Source organism: Necator americanus, chromosome IV (genome assembly GCF_031761385.1).
Source record: "Necator americanus strain Aroian chromosome IV, whole genome shotgun sequence".
NCBI lineage: Eukaryota > Metazoa > Nematoda > Chromadorea > Rhabditida > Ancylostomatidae > Necator > Necator americanus.
The window spans coordinates 29,160,148-29,184,214 of record NC_087374.1 but is presented as its reverse complement, the minus strand read 5'-3'; the positions used below and the strand labels follow the sequence as shown (position 1 = coordinate 29,184,214).

Here is a 24,067-nt window from a genome sequence, read left to right as displayed (position 1 = left end):
GTTAGGCCTTTAAAATTTACTTTGAATTTATACGTTATATATATATATATATATCTGAATTTTGTACTAGATCATAGTCTCATTCTTGGGACCTTTCCTGCTGTTTTCTCTTAGTTACCTGTTGATACAAAAAATAGCACTTGCTTCGGAATATTTGCTAGCAGATAGCGCATTTCTGGGGGTGATCCTTTGCTCTTGTTATGAAGTTCTAAAGTCTAAAATGTTTGTAAATTTATAAACGACTCCTTATTCTTTTGGAGTTCTCTAACCTGTACCACTGCACTGTGCTCCTTCCTCTGTTTGATTTCCCCGAAAATCTCAAGAAACGACTAAATAAAAGAGAAACTAACTCATAGAGAATTGTTGTCAGCACCAGTGAGTGCAAAGTGCTATCTATAGTCGGCGCCGAATATGTTCAGCCGAATGACCGCGACGCGTCTGCGTCAACGCATTCTCTTACTCTGCTCGCGGCACCCTTTTCACCCCTTCCTTCTCCTTATCTTAGTTGAAAGGAATTACGCAATTTAACTTACTCAATCGGCAGTAATAGTACATAGTTCCCGTTGTGGAAACAAGCAAGTCACAAACAACATTAGAATGACATTAGAATTGTTGTTAACTCTTAATTCTACTACTACAACACTGCAAAAAGAGCATAATCATATAAAAGTAGCGCATCATTTTGAATTTAAAACAAGAGCCAACAGTCAGAAAAAAGCTAGAACTATATGTATTTAGACGAAACGAAATGTATTTTGTATTTTTGTAATTGTATAAACAATCTGGAGATAGACTAAGCTTTCCTTGACAGTAGAATTCGAAACAAAAAAAATTGAATTTTGTATCTTGTTCAATTTTTGTTATTCTCCAATCTACTTCCGCCAAATTCAGTTATCTTTTTGGCATGGAAGAACTTATTTATTCGCCTATTTTTTCACATACACAAAATATTGCATCAAAAAAGTAATACATTCTGTCTGAGTCAAAACATTTTTTTTAAATCACCACCCAATATATTGTTAGCGAATTTTGAAGGGTTTTTTTTTACAATCAGTGAGTTTAATCTGCTCAATTGGAGAATCTTATTAAGTACTAGGTTTATTTGATTTTTTCTTAAAAATAAATATTTACCTCTATGTGTGATTTTTATTTCCATTTTTCTGCTATGCAATAGACATCTATCTGTAGGTAATAAAACTTGTTTTTCAGGATCCCAGGCGCTCAAACACGAATTTGGCGACCAGAAGTCTCAGATCAGCGCGGTTACGGTACATCTGTAGAGGATCGCCCTTACCGAGTGTCATTAGAGCATAGCAACGATGTGAGTCCGGACAATCTCTCTTTTGAAAAAAAAAAACACCACATTCTTTGGTCAAAAGAATTTTGGCATTAGGCCAAAATCAGATTTCATTCCTGTTCCCACTCGGGGGATTAACAGAACGCGCCGAAGTGCACAGCTGCATTTGCATGTTCGCGTTCATTTTTCCCAGATTGATCGATTTCTTTTCGTAAAATCACCTACAATTCGATTTTTCCACCTATAATTCAATTTTTTTCAAATGGTAATTGATCAATTGTTTCGATCCGAACCATTACCGTATGCGTTCTTTTTTTCAGTCTCGACCACCACAAGGTTTTAACGCAGCGGCTCTTCCGTTTAATACCGATCCACGAGTGAAACATTTACAGTATAACAGTCCAATGGGGATTTATTCGAACGAAAGCGCTGCCGAACAATACGTACAGCAAACTCAGGGGATCATCGACAATGGAGTGTAAGCTGTTTTTACTGTTATCCATCTGGTTAACCTGATATTGCCTATCTATCGTATTGCGTCTACGGTGCTAGCCTTTAACGTATTTATCGTCGCTACGCTCCATTTGTCTAATGAAATGTTTTGTCGGCTCAACCTTGACATGGTATTTCATCTTTAACTACACACGGTTTACTACCTGTGCCGCTATCCGTAATTATACGGTAATTACTTGTGTCAAATGTTCACTGCACCGAAATTTCGAGAGTGATTCCAAATTGCGTATCAGACAGACGGAAAGCGAAAACTTCACTCGTTTTTTTTCCAGAAAACTATTTTAAGTATTCGGAATCCGAGTTGACTGCTTTTGAGGTTAATTGACTCTAATTAATAAATAAACATTTAATTAAATACATTAGATTTAAAAAAGTGAAAAATAAACAACTAAATATAGATAATAGCATGATAAATAAATAATAATATTATACCATGTTATACGACACAAATACTAAATACATATGATAGTATATAAAAGAATAAAATTAAGATTGAAGTAATAAGTTAATCCAGTGTGAGGGCAAACTCCAGAAGTTACGATTTGTTTATGTTTATTCGGTAGAATTTGCTTTTCCGACAGGCTGAGTGCACTGAAATCCATCTAACAGAATGCATTCAATGTTGGAATTTCTTCGAAAAATTCCAGATTTTATTTCTATTCTTTTCTTTTTGATGAAAAACCAGTTTAATTTAGATGTGAGAGAGCTATTAGCATATCGGATAATTTCAAAAAATACCCCCCATATCAACACATTCGGGCAAACTTAACAAATTTCCCACTACTAGAGGTTCTTCACCACTTTCCCAAGCTCTTGCTGTGAACCGGACAACTCGTCCATCATTATCGATCGCGGGTCCTTAAACACCTGCGCAACTTCCGGAGTTTGAAATTTGTTTCGAAGAGTCTCGACTTTTATGAGATTTTAGAGCTCCATCAGTGGTTTTTTATCATTCATTCAAGCTAATTTATATATAATATATACATGCAATCTTATATAAAGCGATGTATTTCGCATTTGAGGAATTTTTCTTTTTTTAACATTTCCCTTTGCTGTAGAAGACCTAACTGCGAAAAAAAAGTTTGTAGTTGCTTATAAATTAGATAATGTAGAGAAGGGAGTTGAAGAGATGAGTGCTGCCAAATGTTGAGGGCATAAAATGCAAAAGCCAAGAAGTGAACAGTGAAGGTCACTCGAAAGAGATTTCTAGTTTGATCTCCTATTTCCAAGGTTTTTTCAAGGTTCAAGTGGAGTAATTTTCCTCTTCAACTCTTCCTTAGTTCTGAGTTCTTCCTGCATTGTTTCTACGCTTCTGATTTGAAACAACGCTAAGAAAAATAACAAAAAAAAAATCGAACAAATCTGTCAGCTAGATTTTTCTTTTTCTACGTGTACGATTTTCTTAGCAAAGGTTTAGTGAAGCAGAGAAAAAGTTTAGACATGATAAAATTTATTTGAACATTTGAAATCAAATTTTTTAGTGTAGTAGGTTACTCTATAAAGTCAAATTTTTCACCGTAGTCTTGAACTTTTTTAATTCTTTAATTTTTGAAATTTTTTTGACCAGAAGATTTCCCTCAATTGCTACTTATTGTGCTTGCTATTTTTGTTTAACGGCTAAGTTCTCCTCAAAAAAAAAACTCCATAATCCATAATGGATATAGTCGGACTAACACGACATGAAACTCGGTACAGTTTCGGTAAGCAGCTGCGCTCGAATCGGCGCGATGTGGCTAGCGTGCGACGAGGTGGGACCTTCGCAAACGGCAGCGATAAGTGGTCCCCTCGATCCCGTTCCATCGCACCGCTTCGAGCGTACGGCCGTCTACGCAACTGCAGCGAGCTTCAGGTGACTTGACTGTTTTCACTAGACGGTAGGACTGTTAGGGAGCTTGTAGCATGGTGTCTCACTAGGTCAGCACCATCCGCGATTCTTCCACGATTCTAAGTCTTTGAAATCGGACGGGTTGGTGTATCCGAACGCCTGCTCAACGCTAAACGCTTCAGGCTCTATCCTTTCGGTTAAAGTGTTGGAACCACATTGTGCTTAAATTGTTTGCCCCTTTACTTTTGGGTGAAGTCATTTTAGCAGCTAAAAATGGCCGCGTGTTCTTTGTTTACGATAGATGTATATACGTTGTGACATGCCTCATAAATACGTAGTGGACTTTGCATGACAACTATCGCTTGCTAGTTTTAAATGAGTTTTCCTCGGTGCAATTGAAAAACAAGACAACAAAACCACTGAGCAGCGAGGAAAATTTAGGACAAAACCAAATTTCCAGAAGAGAACCACGGAAAGATTACTGGTTTTGATACTAGTTCAGAACTACTGAAGATCTGTTCACGTCTTCAAATTTCTGAGAATTCTCGGTTTCCTCAAAAAACCTGGAACCGTTGCAAATGTCCAAAGGATTAAAGTGACACTTGCACACTTATTCTTCCGAATTCTGATTCATGCGACTTTTTTTTTGCAAAAATTCACCTAAACTTTGGGAAGCCAATGAGAGAGGGATATAAAGAGAAGTCAGCCGTATATCTTTGGGTTCAACAGAACATTCAAAGGCGAATATTCAAATGTCGTAGTTCAGAACTGAGAGAGTCTTGAGAAGAAATACCGTGTCCAGAAATGAGCCTACGTTCTGATTGAATCATGTCCCACCGCCGACTCACTAGTTAATCCTGTACCTCTCAGAAAAATCATGGTGTCTTTACACCTGCTCGTTCTATATAGTTACCTAACGCGCAGCCGGAAAATCTTAGCATCCACTCCATTTCATTTCATACCCCGTCACAAGTTTATTGTCCCGCGGGCCGCATCGAAGCGACAGGCGGCGCGGCGCAGCGCGTTAGTGACTCATTAGCTGGAAGGATTATGTTGTAACTGCTATGAGGTGGAAACTTGATAGAGCCACTTGAATCCTGAAACGTAAACATCGTAGAACGTTTCCTAACTTTTTTTTTTAAATTTCAGTCCCAATATCCCTCGACAATCGAATGAACCAGCCTATCTTCGCAGTGAAACGCTACGTTATTTGAAGGAAGAGGAGAACAGACCGAAAGGTACTAACTGATAATTTCTCTTATTTTTTCTCAAAATTTACCGAAAATCGTTCTAGGTAGCCTGTCCGAGCACCCAAATCCGAATGGACTTCCTGTATGCTACATTTGCAGCAGACCAATTCTGTAAGTGATGAATTCCTCAACAAAAGCAATGTTTATTAGCATTCATCCGGCATATGTGGAACATCGTACCTCATTCAGAGCACGTTAGAAACTTAGGAATGAATATTATCACTAAGGCTATTGGCCACGATCACTTTATAGAGCTGAATATTGCATGGCGCGCAGGCGGTCAGCGGCTTCTAGCCCAAAAGAATTGTACCTCCCGTTCGATAGAATCGTACTCGACGAGGTGGCAATGGTTCGGGAATCCCATCGTATTCGCTGTATTGTCCTGAACGTTGCGGTTACAGACTTTTATTGCGTGTGCAAGGAAAAATTGATAGCCTAGCTTCAAAAATGTACTCTGAAGGAGTCTAGCACCAACATCCTGCCTCTGTATTCTTGCCAATCGATGGAGTGATGGATCGATAGAGCGATAAGCTCCTTTGAGCTCTTTTTCCTTCTATTTTTAGCAATTCTTTTCTTTTTTTTTCGTCGAACATGTGTGATAAGGACTCCTTTACCGTTCCAAACATAGCGGAATTATTTTCCGTTATCATCGAAAACATCAATTAATCGACTATCATCTTATTGATCGGGCGGTGTACAGAGAAGCAGAGGTACAGACGCAGGCAATCAACTTTCTCCACCGCACTAAGCACGACACTATACCTTCGAGGCCGATTATGGAGAGAATCACTTTTTTTAATTCTACGACTGGAAAATGACCATAACGCATTCGATACAAATTGATTATTAGGCAACGTGATGTTCGGAAAGCAGAGACGTAGAAGTGGAAATTCTAACGAATTTCTTGCTCTATCATCACTGTTGCGAGCAGCGTTCGCTTTGGATACCGTATCCATGATATACGGCTCAAAAATTTTCTTACCTGATCGTTCCACTTGCGCATCACCGTAGCTTCTTCTCACTCGTAACGGTCCCGTAGCTGAGATCTGAATTTTAAAAAATTCACAGACTATTTCTTTTATTAGAACCTCGTATTTTGATGAAAATGTCAAATTTTCCACTGTTTATTGAGGGAAAGGAATTGGTTTCGAAGTAGGATTGCCATAGTTTTGTAAAAACGAGAAATTACAAAAAAAAAACCAGCTAGTGCGAAGTTTTTCCTCAAATTTCGCTCTGTATTCAGCTCGCGATATATCGAAGGGTTAGTTAAATGTTCACATAATCATAAAGAGTCCCTTGATTTATTTGATTATTTTTATTTTATCAGTTTTTATTCATTCTATTAATTTTAAAATCTTCACATTTTTTATTTATTTTTCTAATTCGCTTTATTTATTTGAGTACTTTTGCAGTATTAATGTTTGAAACATCGTAGGTAAATTCTCCATGGTCTCACATGAATGAACCGCTTTAGAGGCTATGAGAACAGAGTATATCGTTTAAAATGAAAATATCCTAATATGGGTATGATTAATTATCAGTATAATTACCAATCAGCACTATAATTACCATTCATCAGTTAGGCCTCAGATCATCCCTCACACTGAGAGGTTCGGAAATGTCTCAGAAACCTAGAAGAAATTTTGTTTCATGTGCGGCGAACAACCACCGACCTCCAATTCTGAACAATTATAAGCAAATTAACATTCTTTTAGAATCAAAGTTTTTAGAATTTTGGTGGCAATTCAGGGTTTGGTAGTTGATTTTTGTGTCGATAATTGCAGAAACTACTATCAAATTGGATCCAGATGCTTAGCGTTGGCTTAAAAACACAGAAAATCTCCAAATGGGAATTAACTCCGGCGTAAAATAAGAATAAGACTTCGAGATCAGCACCGTATACAAATCCCACGTTGTTTTTAAATCCCTACCCAGAATCCCATTTTTCTATGAAGGATATGAACTAATACCGTCTACGCCTTTCGTTTCTTTCAGGATTTTTGGCCGAAACCACTTTCCTTACACCTCTCGAAACCACTTTTTGATCTCATTACGATCGTATTTACATCTGACATAGAAAGATCTTCTCATTTCGAAGATCGCTGGATGGGAAACCTACTCCCATGCACCTATTGATTATGAATTTCTCCCCATTCGGCGGAATCTACCGGGATTCGTACCTAAGTACCTCTTGGGTGAACTGTTTCGGAATAAAAAAATGAATAAAAAAATAAAAAAAAAAGAATTAAAACTTTGATATTTTTCCTGGATTCCGCATATTGAAGTTAAAGTAAAATGTGGTGCGGTTGAGGAACCTTCATTGTCCAACTTTAACTTCCAATTTTTTTCTCCAACTTTGTGTGTGTGTTGAAGCGTAATGGACAGAAATGGATGCGAACTTACCATGACAGAAGTTAGTGATTTCATTGATTAATTATTGATTTGATCGTGGAAGCGAGTAAAGCAGGGCGTAAAGGAGGGGAAGTGCTTATCTTTTGGACCAACTTTCTAGTACTACTGTTTCCGATAGAATTCTCTCACACATACGATACATGGTAATTAAAAAAGTTGCTCCTACACAACGGATAGCCATCAACTTTTAGCTCTGGGATTTTTCAATGAGTGCAAAAATTCTTCAACCACTGGCAAGCTCGGTAAACTTAGCTGCCAAAACACCCACATGCATACATCGAAACGAAAAAAAATCTGGACTCATCGTCGGCGCTGAAATATGCTGACGATAGTGTGAAAAATGAGAGCGTAGGTGGTGCTATCTCGAGAATATGAATGGTGCAGTAGGTGGGGGGGAATTTTTTCCGCTGCATTCCTCTTTTCCTCGTACTCTCATCCACAAGGTCACAAAAAGCTCCGCATGTGTACTAAGCGAACCGAACATCGAGAAATTCTTTGTCTTCGGCTGATATACGTTTGTACTGCAGTTTAAACTGAAAACGTTTCTGAAGAAGTCCGGCATAGAAGAAACGCATCATTTGTACGGGTGTAAAAAGTTGGTTCGTTAGATAAACTGAGGCTTTTGTCTCTGAGATTCATGAACACCTTCACTGTGTGTTTGGAAACAAGTTCGCTGAGACTTATGGATTCGGTAGACAGTGGACGTTAGCGTTTCATCCGTGGAATGCACTCACAAAAAAAAAAGAAACTACCACTCATTTGGCATTTTATTTGACCACATTATCCTTCAAATCATAAAGAAAGTAGAAAAAATAAAATTGATTTCCTTTTTCTCTAAAGATTAGAAGCTTCAAAACATCTGTTTGAGTTCAGTCACTCCTGAAAAATTAATAACTCTGTAATTTTCAAAACACCGAAGTTTTTTGGTTTGTGGGAACAAATTTTAACGACAGTAATCAAACAGTTTTTTGTAGTCTCATTAAATATTTCTGCACATGACCCGAAGGATAAGAAATTGGATAAAAAAAGGATTAAAGCTTGATTCTTAGGTTTGCTCGAGTTCAGAAACTTCAAAACACCGATTACACCGATTTCTGTTCGAGCACTCCTGAAAAAATTAGCAATTTTAAAATTTTAAAACGGAAACGTTTGTTTATAGCGTTCACGAAATTTCTCCGTTTGAAATTTGTTTCCTGCAACTGAGACAAAGACTCAAGTAGTTCATCTTTGAGTCCTCCTTTCGAATTTTTCCAGCATCATTCTTTTCCCATACCGCAGTTGACATCACATTCGTCCCTTTTTGAAAGAAAAATTCACTTACTCCGACGACAGCAAAGATCAGCATGAGGATCACATTCAGGAATTTCATTGTGAGATCTGAAAAGATGCTTCACGTCCCACAGAAAGATTAGAAAAAATCAAAAGGAAACAATGAAAACGTGTTTCTAACACAAGAAAACGGGTTTCAAACAAGAATTCAAAGAATAAAGACGAGAGCACCGTGAACAAGAAAAAATCTTATTCCATTCTTTTTCCTTCCAGAGGAGTGATGTGTCGCGCTGCTGGTCATGACCTACACGGAGATTGTCTATCGTGCGCTACCTGTGGCAGTAGTCTACGTAACATTGGACATCATTTTATTGAAGGTACAGTACGCTCGGATGTGATCTCCTTTTTTAATTTTTAATTTGATTTTTTTCTATCTATCCAGACAAATTCTACTGTGAAGTGCACGGACGGCAGAAGAAAGGTCTTGGACCGGCTATGGACCCGAATCTTGCAGCGTAAGTTTCCTCTGAAAAAATATTCGATCTTTTCCAAAAACTGTTCCTGGATTTCCAATATGTATCTCAGGTACATATAGGGGATAGATATTAGCATAATAAAGATGGTGGTAATAATTTTCTTAAAATGCAATGTTACTACATTTTAAGAAAATTATTTACAAATCTCAAATGATTTAAATCTTTTTTTTTGCAATCCATACTTTTGTTTGCAATCATTCCTTTCTTTTTTAGACGGCAGAACTGTAGCGAAGGATTGGTTGAAATTGCAAAATTAAATTTTTGAATCAAATTTTTTGAAATCAAACTTCTTGTAATCAGGGAAAACAAGGATAATCTTCATTCTTTCTATTTAATCCATTTCACCACCATAGCTTCGTTAGCAGTGCTATGAAGCGTTGTTTTTTGAGTAACAGATTACCTGTATCTTTACTCCCAGGGGAAATAACAAATTTTTTCCGGACGCGGTAATTTTTTTTCGAAAACAAAGTCGTTGAGCGCTTTAAGTATAACTTATCCAGTTTTGAAGAAGAAAAAAAACGTTTACGGTGACTGGTGATACATGTGTGGAACAAAGAGAGTTAGTGCTCGGTTAAGATAATTGAGCTACCTTAATAACCCGAACTACAGTCCCTAGCCAAGAGTTTGCATACATTTATTCATTTGCGTTTTTATCCGGATGTCACAATAATCAAAATTCCGAAAGAAAAGGGAGAAATGACAATGACAAGAAAGAAAGGATGTGAAATGAATGCTGAATGTTGTAGAAGCGGTGGGAAATTTATATTTCTATGATTGAATCAGGGAAAGCACAACTGTCAAACCTACACCAACCTGTAGCTACATATATACCAATAAATGGGTCGTTTATTTTTGATTACTATCCATTTAGAAATTACTTTTGGTTCAAAACGCCTTGCTATGCTTTATTCTCATAGTCTAAGTGCATTGGTTAATGGTAGCAATATCTCTGGGATTTATTCTGGGCTGGAACAACGGTTAATTACGGAATTACGGTGATAAAATCGGGAAAATCCTCTAGGGGTAGGGGGAGTTAATCGGAACGATCTGTTCTCAAAATACATCTGAAGGAAGCATATTGCGATGACGATATATGACGGTGTTGAGGTTTTTATGTGCTCATATGCAACGTAAAATTTGGGATTTTCACGAGGAAGAATCGAGCGGGACCACGATTATGCTCGTAATCTTCAACCACGCCCGTGCCACATCCACAAGCGAGCGGTCGAAAATCAATGGGGTCTGCTCAACAGCCCTTTCAAGTAAAATCCGTATGTAGTCCGCTGAGAAAATCGGAACGTGTAAAAAGGTGCCGCATTCTGACATCTTTCGTTCGTAGAAACTAAGGCCGTTTCCCACGCCGTTATTCAGAACAATTAGGGGGAGAGGGAGCGAATTCAGCAAAGCCACCTTCATATTCGTGATCGACACTCTGAACTCTACATTTACTCATAGAAAGCTCGTCAGTTTCGTGCCTTCAGCTGCTCCATTTCTTAAGGATTCCACTCACTCAATCGCTTATTCGTCAGTGATCCAATGCTCTGATGCGCCCCTGGATTCCAAAAATTCATTATTACAGCCAGTGCGCCATACAAACCACCAACTGACCTTGGTAGTAATTTAAAAAGTAATTTCTTGAGCAGAACAACTGACGTGGTATCAATACGACGCGGCACCAAGTGGGTGGTACATTTTGAAATGAAGCCGCTATTCTTCCCACATATCCTAATGGAAAAAGGTGCTTCGCTCGCTTCTGATCACAAAGCATTTAGACCGACGGGAGAAAGTGCTAAAATTTCCATCCTATCCACGCATAAAACGCATCTTTGTTTTAAACCGATGAAAAAACTCTTTCGATCCGTGGCAGTAAGACAAATGGCGGCTATCGCTTCTAGAGCTTTGAACCCTAGAACTTTGAGAAAGTCGTAATCAGCAAGTGATTGATTTAGTCTCCTTTAAAATTCCAGGAAAAAAAACCGGGGTGATATAGGTGGACACTGAAAACGCAATAGTTCGCAACGAGATATACGATAGATGGATAACATACATGTTACCTAGGTCTTTGCTAGTAATTTTACACAAGTAAATAAACAAATTTTACAGCTACATTGCTACTTACAACTACTTTACTAACAAATAATTTTACACAAGTGAACTTCCTATGTTTAAGTAAAAAGAAAGATTTAGATACGCATTTTGAATAAATTTTCTGGATTAAAATATAGGGGAACTGAAAGTATCGGCTATCATATACCAGGTTTAACTTCGCAAACATGACGCTGACGTTGACGACGAGCGTTTTTTGTTCAGAGAGTATTTGTGGATTTTCCTTAATAAATATACATGTATAGGGCGTAAAATCAGTCATGTTCCAATGCAAACGAAGGTTCCACGCAATTTTTTGCTTCTGCAAAAATCTGGCAATAATTTCCGAAATCGTTTTTCGCTGTATACGCAACAACTGTCGCAAACAGTCTTTTCTTCTCGTGCTAATCGCTGCTTTCGGACCAGCGCGAGGATACTGTACTATGCAACAAAACATCTAAAATGCATTGTTGAAAACTGCTCTTAACAAAACCTTAATCTATTCCTGAAATAAGTTTTTCTCGGGAGAAAAAAAGGCGCGAAAATCCTTCTATGCGACTTTTTAGAATGTTCAAAAGTCTTCTTCTTCTTCTTCTTCTTCTTCTTCTTCACTGGTCCCAATACAGTAATCGTTACGTCTTGGTTATGGTTCTTTGTAAGGAGTGGATTCCATTCTCACAAAGGGCTAGAAATGAATCTTTAAAAAATGCTATTTTTTCTCCATTTTATCGTTTCAAGCCTTCTTTCTTAGAACTATGGTTCAGAAATTGGAAATATTGGCAAAATTTTCTGGAGACACGGGAAAATAACATCGTTAATTGGAACACCTTCGAGTATATTGTTGTTTGTTTGTTTTATTGAATTAATATTAAACACATGAAAACAACAAATATTATAATGCAATATTATAATATTTAAATTATTTAACATTAAAGAAAAGAGAAGAAGAAAGAGAAGAAGTAAGAACCCCAAAAAATGACTCATAGGATATCGAAAGGATTAGAATCCGAATTAATCCTTACGAAACTTAGGAGGTGTCAGGTAGGAGGGCTCATGTCTATTTGAGCGGTTGATTTCAGCTGTCCTTCAGCGCAAATCAACACCCTGACACGATTTTGCATTTATGATTTCCTATTTATTGTCGTTTTATGATGGTGAATAAAAAAGAAATCAACTTAGACAACTGTCATGAATGTTTTTTTATCGACCATCGAACCTGTAAGATACGGTAGGTACTTTGAGTGAGATCCCCATGAGAAGAACCCGGAAACAAATCAGATCCTATTTAGCCTCAGGACAGTACCCGTCCAACTATATGTACTCTTAGTAAAAGTAAAAATCTGCCTTATCTTAGTGTTCAAAATTTTCTTGCACAAAATTCCAAAAATTCTTCTCCAGGACCGCCTAGAGCATGCGGTGTTTTTTTTTCCTGGAGATTTTCTCCATTCCATCAGCCAAACTCAACTACCATTACAACATTACAGTGAACACCACTTGCAGATATTATTTCTGGAAAATTCCTGAAGAAAAGAATCTCCTATGATAACTTTTCCTCGAATTGTTAGGGATGTTTATGAGATGAATTTGAACATCTTTTGAAACCAGTAGCAACAGCAAAGAACAAAAAAGTGGAATTAGGTGTACGAGTTTCGAGCTGGACGAGTTTTTCGCGGCTCTGTACGCAAGTTTTGGGTGAACAGTGAACACATCCATGCGGAAATCTCATGTAACTGTAACTTTAATATACTGTAGTGTAAATATTCTGAAATAGAATATACTGTAGTTCCGTGGATTGTATTAATTCGACAAGTAGTATTCACGAATTTGAAGCATACGGTACGAAATCACGTGTTTTTTTTTTCTTTTGGAGTAATAAAAGTGCAAACTCGAAAAATACAGTAATCTGTCAAAGCACATGGGATGTTCTTGTAAATATTTTCAAATATAATTCAAAATTCAGCAAATCTAAAGAATATCCAACAAAAATATCCGTAAATAGGCAATCAAAAACAGCCAGATGTACGTCTTTGAGCTGCATAAATAAATCTACATACATTTATGAATATATTTTGAATATAAAAAGGCTATAAATAATACTTTCGAAGGAAGAAGTAGAAATTACGGGGATATTTTAGGATCGTGTTTATTTAATATTATTTATTTAATTTAATTATAAACTATAACTATAACTTATAAATCATTATTATTATTTTATTTAATTATAAACGTTATGTTTACATTTAGAACTGTTGCAAGACACGATTTTAAAGGAACACAAGGAATTTTCGGTACTTTTGGAGAGAAATGATTTTTTTTTACAAGAGAGGGAAGGTGTGTCATAGAGTTACCATTCACGGGAAGGAAGCTATTTGAAATAATTTTCGCCGCAAATTTGCACGAATGCAAGTGAGCGCTACGGAAATTCCTTGGCCGAACGCACTGGAGGCTGCTCCGTTACGGATTGAACTGATGTAACATGAGCTGATCACCACGTTTCGAATAGAAACGTCGTCGGCCATCGTCGTCGTATCGCGCTAATTAGTAGTGTAGGTCCCAACTGGCAAGAGTCATCATCTAGGCGCGTCACTACGAAACGACAAATGAGTCCACCACGCCCAACTATGGCACCCGGGGCCGGCTGAGGCGAAACTTCAAAGTAGAACAACAACAACATAAAATTTTCACTTAGTCATTATATATGTATTGGTGCGGTTAGATGGAAATGAATTGATCATTCCTACCGTAAAACCTGCCAGTGCAGTCAGAGGATCCAACCGGGAACACGAAGAGTCGCACTCTAATTACATAGAGGTCCGGTGAAACAAAAGCGCAACCACTAATTGATGGTAATGAAGCTGATTAGATGTTCTGCTTCATTCGGTGGTGCCAGCTAAAGTCGTAGGAACCGCTAATAACTGCACGTCTTCTGTACAGTCATCGTTCTCGTAAAAAAAGAGGACGAAAACAACAAAATTAATCTGTCTTAAGCCTAACGGCACCAACACCGGCCACAACACCGAAATCCGTAAATGACGGCGTCGCGTGTGCGCATATCCTGGATGGGTATTCTGTTTGCAAATTGACGTCTGCAAATGTAAATGAGGCTAGCTAGAACAGCATCGTTTGAGGTCGCCTAAGAGGAAAATTTATTGAATTATGAGTCCGAAACGTTTCCACCAAATACAATTATTGAAAGCTATGAAATAGGCCCAATAGTTACTACGGTTGCAACAAATGAACAAGAAAAGGAAGCAATTTTATCGAACTCAGTCGAAGATCGACGCGCGAGATTCGAATGATCGAATTCCGCTTTAGTCCACCGGGTGAGAATAGTGAGCTGTTTTCCAGTCCGAACCAACAAAGTGTTTTTGAAGTGAATTTCTCTAGAAAATCACCTGGTTCCGGCCTCGTTTATGATTCATTGCAGATGGTTCGGCTGGAAGTAATTCTCCGCTTTATTAATCCAAGATTTGTACAAACCGTGGAAGATATACCTGAATATCTTGCAATTTATCTCGCCGAGCTGTGGATTTTACTGTTTTCGAGTTCCCAAGGTTGCAGACACACGAATCCAATGTGATTGTTTTCTTCCAGCAAAGTTTTCAATTTATAAAGAAAGGACTTTTGAGCAAATAGATTAAAAAACTCAACACTGTGATTTTTTCCTGTCAAAATTTTGAACATACGCAAAAAAAGGAGTTTTGAAAACAAAACTCAGCTCAATCCTTCACGTTCACCACAAAAAATGCGTTTCTGACTCTCTGTATGAAGAGAATGCAACGCTTGAGAAATTTCCACGTGGCTTAATTTCTTCATTAATCCATGGTTCCTCAAAAATTCCAAGAAATCAATGCTAAAGTTATTTGATTCCTCAACTTTGTAAAGGCCAAAATTTTCTAGAAAGCTGCTAAAATGTACAAAAAACTTTTTTGGATGAGAACTGTTGTTATTAATTTCGAAACACAAAACAAGCAGCTACTTTATCATTATATTTTATATTATATTTTTACATATTATATATTTCTAGGTTATATTTGTATATTTTTTTTTATATTCTAATAATGAATTTTATACTGCTAATATTTAATATCCTTATATTATTTTATATTTATATTATATTTTAGGTCCCACGTTCTTTATAGTTGGGACTCTAAATACCTAAAATATATATATAATATATAATATAAATGTAAAAAGATATAAACAATATATATGACTAGTGACTAATGCTTACAGTAACAGGAACGGTTCGTTCTCCTAGTATTTTTCTCAGAAATTTTCATTCTACTTTTTCCACTTTCGCTTTCATTGGCTAAAGTTGTCAGAAAATCAGGGACAGAAAATAGATTGAAAATTATGAATTGACAATGAATATCAAGCTCGATGTGATGTGACTTGACGTCTCCTTCGGGACATTTCAAGCAGTGATTTTTCCTTTGGCTGAAATTAATTTTGAAACTTACTGCCAGCTATCAGGCAGGTCTAGGTTATACTTTAAATTACTTCAAAAAGAGCATAAACAATGAATAAGAATTGTTCGTAGTCCAACACATTGATTAAATTGAACAAATGAATTAATTATTATCGAATTAAATGCACATAAAAATGATACTATCCTCTGAATAAATTCACCTTCACTTTTTCCTATCACAACTAAGTTTTTGAGTTTTTTTTTTTCTAAAAATGCGAATATTTCTACTAAAAAAATTCTGAAATAGTTCTAGGAAATTTTTTCAAATGTCTATACTGACTTCCAATTGTACTTTTTTATTCTGGCCATATTTTCTAGCATGGCATATCGTCTTGTGCCTATATGGATCTTGTTGAAGGCTCACGGACTCCTGTTGAGAGTTCCAGTGATTGCAAAAGGTCTTAATTGACGCATTTCGTACGAAATCGTAATTACTATGGATTTATGGACCTCTTGGTGACTTAAACTCAAAATAGATGGGACCTAAAACGAAGAGCTGCAGACAATGCGATTTCATAGCTCGATTTTTGCAAATTGAGACCTCTCAGAAGGTTTAAGAAACAAGAAAATCCCGAAATACAGTTAACCTGTCCAACTTCTACTTTATATTTCAAGACAGTTCATTCTTTAACTCAAGTTTCCTCCATACGATCGCAAAAATTTCTGGGTCTTCTCTGGAATCTTGCGGAGCTCACGTTCATTTACTTAAGTACTTATTTATTTATTCATTATTCAGTATCTCCGAAAGTGCATGGAAAGAGAGCTGATCAAAACTTGTATTTTTTTCGCAAGCTTGCTTCTTTCCCTTTAGGGAAGGTTGTACATTTTTTGTACCGTTCTACTGAAAGAGCAGAAAAAGTCCAGAGCGTTTCCCAATTTTTGAACGCGTTCAATCACCCCGTGTTCACAAATTTTAAATTTGGACGAACGACTATGTGTTATTGTAATGCGTGTGTGTGTGATACTCGTGTAGGAATTCGTTTATTTATTGGAGTGTTTAACGTTAAACCAAATGACTTTCTCATTGTAAAGAGAACGGTGGCCAAAGAAAAACGTGGAGAGAACTATTCGCAAAAAGTAGAACACCTTGATAAGTTGTTCTTTTTGCAAATTCCACGGTCAGTTGCTATTGACAGCTCGAATAGATTTATCTTCGCTTGGAAAAGTGTGGAATGACATGGCCATGGTAGCTTCGCCTGGTATCTCCACATCCACATTCCGATGAATCAATAAAATCAATTGTCGTACATCATTTTCAAAGCTTAATGTACGAGTGTGAGCTTCTTTCACCTTTCCACAAACACGTTTGTGGAGGAAAACCCTGGATACAAGCCGCTGTTACTTTTCTGAACCGAAATGTTTGTGGTGACAGGTCTGTGGTTACGTAGCCACGGGGATTTGCATAACTTGGCAGAAAACCAGTCCCGGTTGTAGCGTTATACTTGAACTGTAGGGGCTCAAACGAAGGCGGCTAAAGACCCTAAGCTTCCTCTCTCCCTCCGCCCCCCTCCCCCTTTTTTTATGCACAGAGCTTGTTTAGATCAAGGCAAGAATGAGCGCACGAACCTAAGCAAAGTGATACTAAATGATAAAGAAGATATCACTATGAGAAAATATCAATAACTCATCATCGATCAATTACTGTATCACTGGTTGATATGTCGACCGTGATCAACTTTCAGTGAACGTCAATATGGCGACACGAGAAGTTGATCGTAGATTCCTATACCCGATGCTGCTATTTGAGTTTATCGATCAGCGATTTTTTGTTCGGACCCGAAATGAGAACCCACTCCACAAATTAAGCGAGGAAATCTTTCCACAACCGAGAAGTCAAAATGCCATGCTTCGGGTTTTCTGATCACTGACTTAGCTTCGAAAAAAATGCTCACTTAAGGTCATAAGTGCTCGTTACCTAAATTCTTAACGAGCTTGCATAATTACCGTTGAAAAATTGATGTATTTAATAATAGGAGGGATATTTTCGAAATAATCGATAATGATTTAGTATTAACAAATAGTATTAATAAATACATCCATTGTTAGTGCTTATAAATAGATCCACATGAGAAATGGATGGATGCAGTTGAGAAAATCCAGAATATCTGCGTAGTCGAGAGGCACTATTTTTGTGATTAATTTCAAGATTACTAACGTGGATTCAAAATGTTTCTAACCATATGCGAGTCAAAGTTTCATGTTTTTCACCAAAATTCTAGCACTGAATGCAAAAATGGGTCCCATACTGGCTTCTGCTTCTTATTCTTTTGTTCATTCTCACATGACTTATTTTCCGTTCACAATTTTCTCTGCAGTCAATCAAAAATCATTTAAAATTATTGTAAGAGCACAATGAAAATAAGTATTTTATTGCAAACGTGCAGTAAGGACTGTACATTGCGCCCAAAATAAAACACATTCTTCTTTGGATTATGTGATTATGAATTGATCTGGAATTGAGTAAGAATTGGTTATTTGTTTAGAATTTCAAATTTATTTCCAATTTATGAATTTATTTTTGTGAAATTAAGCACTAATCCATAAGTCGTTTCTGTTTAAAAGAAAAAGACACTTAGGTGACAATGACATTAATTTAGCGTCATAGCCGCAATCCTCTCAGTCATACTGTAATGTTGCGGTTTTTTATCAAATTTTTGTGGTACTTGATTATATGAACAGCGTAAAGTTCTATAGATCTCTTTCTAAGCACTGAGGGCGCGAAGATGAAAATGCGCAACTCTCGGATGAGCAGCTTCTCATTAGACATGGACGAGTTGTCCTTTGCGTTTCTTCGGTAATGAACTAAACGAGACGAGCACGTTGAAAACACTGTCACCAACTGCTCGAATATGAATGGGCGCCGTATGTCGTCGTGGTTCCGTTAACGTAGCTTTGAATAGAACGAGAGAAATGTCGTTGACAACTTGGGGAGATCACACTTGCATATTCGGCGAATAGGTGATACTTGGCTTTTTTTCAGTCCTGTTGAGACTACCCGGACTATCTATTCCTATGTAATCCTGTAAACTGCAAAACTCCTTCAAAACATGACGAATGCATGGCATGCATTTTTCTTTAAGTGCATGTGGTTTACACTTGAACCAGGATACCCACATAACTGATAATACGATGAAAAGAGCGATAGCACCTTCGCTCATCTGAGCAGCACGTGGGTGTGTGCAGTAAGGTAAGAAGTCAGAGTTCAACCACAGGGCAGGTTCAATACCGCCCACGCCCAGCCAAAAATCATGGCCCTTCGAGTCGATAAATTGGTCTATAGGGGTTATCTGGGAGGACGAGAACACTGATCTGATACTTTGGTTGGCAGACCTGGAAGTCGACGCATAGGTCACTGATGATTCAGGGTTGAAGCCGAGACGCGTTGACAAATCCGAAAAGGTTAATCAAGTCGCATTCGGATAAAAAATTTATCGAACTTCCTCGGAAATTACCAATATTTCTATGAATTTCTAGTTAACTTTGTTCTGCTGTTATGAGAAGTAGCCTTACACTGAATATTTCTTCCATAACCCAGAATCCTCCAAACATCTATTTTTTAGAACAATATAAATGGATGAGCGTGCTGAATCCTCGTTGAAACTTCTTTGCCCAAGCAAAACGTTTGGATAAGTCTCGTCAAGTGACCAAGGTCTGACTTCAGCTGCTGGCCAACCACTCAAGGATATTTTATCCAGCTCGGATCAATCCCCTTTAGACCGACTTGGACATAATATTAACCAAAGATATCCTAATGGGACCCTAAGACAAAACTATAGGCTAACTTCCGCACAAAAGTATTGATCGGCTCGACAGTTGCACCGATTTCATTAATTTTTGCCTTCTTTTGCTCGGGATGCAGTTTGCGCGCATGACAAGTGAGGTCTCAGTGGACCCTTACTACGACTAGGGAAAATGTCTCCCAGATGGCAAATTCATGGGGAAATTATCGATTTTATCGATTTACCTAATTTCTCCTCAGGTTGGTAAGTCTCGGAGCGTAGTCCCTGAATGCCATTCCAACAGATAGAGGCGAAGAAAAGCTGCGGGGGTGATCCCAAGGAAATGATGTGTCTTGGGAAAAATTGTAACATTTTGGAAACGCCGCTTCCAATTTATTTTTTGCAATGGATAGAAGAGGCGAGGCGGAATGGATGGAGGAGGAAAAGAAACTGAGGAATACGGTTTTTTTTTTCTTGAGAAGCAAGCAGACCTCTTCGCTGTAAGTGGTTGAATTGTTTTATGATTTACTGACTAAAATAACTAAGAAAATAATAATAGGAAAATGAAATAACTAAGAAATAATGTAATTCACAAGAATCCCTTGTGTAGCGATCCCAGCTGGCTTGAGTGGCGCGAAACGTTGCGGAAACATGTTGGTTATCCATAGAAAAGAAGCGGATGTACGCAGATGTATCGTGGCATTAAAGAAGTTTTTCATAGTACGCTTTCAGGGTATTCGTTTATTCGAAACGGTTTATTATTGTAAACAAAATGCATTTTTCTGGCGAATTCCTTAATTTTCTCAACTCTGCTCCGAGTATAACGAGCATAGAGGACTTGTATCTTTCTTTGCAGAAAAAATTTTTAAGTGACTGATCTGAAAAGGGAGTGTGAAGGTCCTCGGCACAGCCAGGGAACGTCCCCTTACCACCGTAAATTTTTTGGAATATTCAGAGTCATTTGTTCGCAAGAGCTTTTTTTCTATTCCTATTGATTTTTACAACTATGTTTTCGGAAGCCTATTGGCGACTAGGATAGCAGAAATTTAATCTGAACTCTGAAAGTTTAGTGGTTCTGCATCAATAACTAAAATTTTCTTGGAATAATTTCTGGAATGGCACAAAATTAATCCAAATAAAAAAAGTTAAAGGAATAACAAAAGGAAATTATATCACAGGGAAATGGATTAGGTTCGATCAATGTCTATGTTATTAGTCATGTACTCCATCGCCGCACGCATTGACGTCGTAATGTGTTGTGACGTAGTTCTTTAATGCTGTGAAAAACTGCATGCGCTCGCTCGATAGTGCAAATTCCAGGAACCTTTTATCTTTTTCTCAAAATGTGAGTTATGTGGTTCTGCTGCACATCAGAGAGTTCTTTGAAACAGAAGTTTATGATCAGTTCCACATTACTGATTTAATAATAGAACTCTAACAAGGAGAATCAGGGGTGGAAAGCGCTTGGTTTGCGGAATGAGTAGATCTATTTTAATAAGAGGTTTTTCTCCTCAGCTTTAAAGTGTTAAGCTGCTCCCACACTCCAGCTAAAAAGTCGCCTCTCCAGAAAAAAATACGGTGACGAACTCGCTGACTCATACATCGATCATACATTCCTCCTTTCTTTTTCTTTTCAGTATAGGTAACTGTAAATGATTACACAACTATTCGTATCCTGAGTCCACGAGAAATAAAATAGCAATCGATTGAATATTCACAAAAATAGTTGCCCGAAACAAAAACAATACGCAGAACAATAGCAATATGTTATGCACGGACGCGATTTAAAGTTCGGAGCGTAATCATCCATGAAACAAAACATCCACGAGCATGCCTACCACAATGAACTACTATTTTCCAGCAAATATACTCAAAAAAATAATCGATCGATCCAGAACGCGAAATCTCGTAGCTCGTAGTTATTCTCAGAAAGCGGGAGTTATTCTTTGAAATATCAAACAACCGCTAGGTTACATTCCACGCAGTGTAGAACACTTTACTGCGAACGCCTTCAAACGAGAAAAATGCTTCTGCTTTTTTTTTCGGAACGACAGATGTTATAGAAAGACCTCGCCAACATCAGCACAGCCGATACGTCCAGCTGACGGGGGCCGATCCTTCTATCAACCGGAAGTGTTAGCCAGACGTCCGCTGTCAGTGAGCCCAACACCCCAGCACACCGCACATATTCACTACGGTACTCCGAAGACTCAGGGTACACTAAGGTGAGTGAATATTTTTTGTGGCTTTAAACAATGTCTATATAATCATAGCATAGAGGCTAGCGTACGTCGATAATCCTTCCACATATCGATGTTGAGTGAACATCACAGCCTTGCCACCGATACCGTAATACTTCTACCGTACTCATATGATATTTATCACTTGCTAGTGTTTGTCTTCACCTTCGCACCACTCTATCTCCTAATATTCGCCTTTAAAGGTAGCCCATATGCTCCATCAGCGCCTTCTTTCACTTCTTAGAGACGGTCCCAAAGAATCTTCTGGTGGTACTACAAATATTCTGAGACCACCTACATACGTCTCCACAAGTGATGACTTGACTAGAAGATAATTGCTGAATTGTGATCAATTGTGTGTCTATTTTAAGTCACACCCGAGGACGAGTTTACAGCAGTTAGCTCGTTTAACGTTCCTACGTGCGAATACACACGCACAGGTTGGCTGATCACATGAAGATATGTCTTAGAGAAACGCTGTACACTTGCACTCGAGAACTCACTGACTGCACATTCCGGCATCTATTGCTTCTTTCCGGCGAAGCTGACGCACACGCGGTGCTTTACCGTATTCTATGCGCATCGAACATCGGTTCGATTATTCTCTCATTTTATTGAAATGAACTCTTACTGAGATGGTCCTCGGAGAGTCCATGATCTCCTTCACATCCTCTCTTCAATTCCTAAGAGAACGTGGTATGAGGAGGAGACCTCTCCCTCTCATAAGTCCCGGTTTTCCTTCGCTTTCTGTTCTTTCGTTTGTTGATCAGGTTTACTGCTTCGACATTTATTGCTCTAATCGAGTCGCAAAAATGTAGTGATGCGAATCCATCTTAGGAACGTAGATCGCCTTACAACACGTTTAACCCTGGAGTCGTAGATATGTCAGCTAAGCTGATGAGAACAAGGGAAACTCCGTCATTCTCGCTACGTAACCTTATAGGATAAACCAACGCTAAAACCTTATTTAGGAGGTTATTAATTGTTCTAAAACTACTACATAACCTTCTTCAACTTGAGCCAACAATGTCACAGCAGAGCAAGTGCCTGCCGCATGCGTCACGGATCCGTCAATCGATACGGATCGATGCCATTCTACTTGTTCCTTTTACTTTTTTTCTGAATGAAGTGTAACGTCTAACTTGTGGCTCTCAACGAATTTTGTAAAATGGTTAGGAAAATTTTCTGCTATGAACATCATAATCTGGAACAATTCTTGACATTGACGTATCCGTCCGCGATACGTATCCGTCAATATCTCCGACATCAATTCAGAAACGGAAAGGTTTATGGACGAGGGTACGATCAGTGCAGTTATTATTATCAAAGTATTATCATACCACCCCCTCTATTCTACCAAACAAATCCGCTACCAACTTAGCGGTCTCGAAGGGATAACAACCTTGGTTGGTCCTCGGCGATACCGAACTGTACGAACGAACTGAACGGTATTCGAACGTTCGAATGCACCTGCACCATACCTCTTCCGAATCTTCAAAATCCATACAAATATTTCTATCTAGGAGCCATCTTTAGGAAAAGCATCCTCTAGCATACGGTGAACATAATGCAGTTTAACATGAAAGTAGGTGAGATATCATGGATTTTATTTTTGGATTTTTCCAGCTCTAGCCTAGTACTTCTTTAATATATAAATTAGAAAGAATTAACATCATATAAGAAAAATCTTTTGTACGCTTACTGGTTCCTTTAACAAGTTCAGCAGATTCATATAATGCCTTGGTATTAGTAGATCGTAAGGAAATGAAATGAGTGAAAAGATCCCCTTAGTATATGGACGATTTGAAAAAAAAAAACGTAAAATGAGTAAGAAGGTTTTCTTGAGGATTTTCTAACGTAGAAGCATAGAAGCCTTCGGATTTGCTTTCAAAAAAATTGAGAACAAAGAATAACCCAGTGCAATTTATCCTTTCCCAGATGAGCAGAAATCGAATTGTCCATTGCACGAATGGCAGATGATTCTGATGAAAAAAGGCACTCATTCTTCAATTAATTTGAAGAAAAATTGTACTAAGAAAATTGTACTTACAAATAAGAGGTTACACATCGAGAAAAGCAAAACAACATCGTCGAACGTAATTTTCTGACTTGGAGAAAAAAATGAGGGGAGTGCTCGCTATTTCCCATTCTCTTCCATTCCATCTTCTCTTTTCTGCACGATTCAGCAACCTGAGATTCTGCGAAGAGATCCTGATGCACAGATTACTGCTTCGTTTGTTTTTTTTTCTTTACATTAGTCATCTTAACGTTTCGCTAGTGCTAAAAAAAATCCATTACACTATCACTTCGTTTGCACCGCCGGACCGCATTGCGCGTACGAGTTACCACCACCCACGTCCCACGCCCCCGCCCACTGCTGCAGGTGGACGTAGTGCAACCGTAGTGCAGCGCCAACGCTGCAATTAACAGCTCATTACTAAGTTAGTATC

General features: G+C 37.9%; 2 protein-coding genes across 4 annotated transcripts in view; one reads left to right on the top strand and one right to left on the bottom strand.

The window, feature by feature from the left end:
• The window catches only part of RB195_003097 (uncharacterized protein), a gene marked incomplete at both ends in the record, with an annotated part of 55,586 nt that overhangs the window by 20,723 nt on the left and 10,796 nt on the right, over positions 1-24,067 (top strand). For all 3 annotated transcript variants that reach the window (XM_064200626.1, XM_064200625.1, XM_064200627.1), the window contains 7 exons: positions 1,210-1,321; positions 1,618-1,775; positions 4,785-4,873; positions 4,930-4,996; positions 8,840-8,943; positions 9,009-9,081; positions 21,441-21,602. In XM_064200626.1, the coding sequence (XP_064056506.1) occupies positions 1,210-1,321; positions 1,618-1,775; positions 4,785-4,873; positions 4,930-4,996; positions 8,840-8,943; positions 9,009-9,081; positions 21,441-21,602 (765 nt within the window). The remainder of the gene's footprint in view (positions 1-1,209; positions 1,322-1,617; positions 1,776-4,784; positions 4,874-4,929; positions 4,997-8,839; positions 8,944-9,008; positions 9,082-21,440; positions 21,603-24,067) is intronic.
• On the bottom strand, positions 5,176-8,666 carry RB195_003098 (uncharacterized protein; the record flags this gene model as incomplete). Its single annotated transcript, XM_064200628.1, has 3 exons — positions 5,176-5,267; positions 5,868-5,931; positions 8,619-8,666. 3 exons carry the CDS (start codon positions 8,664-8,666, stop codon positions 5,176-5,178), a joined length of 204 nt encoding a protein of 67 aa, XP_064056509.1.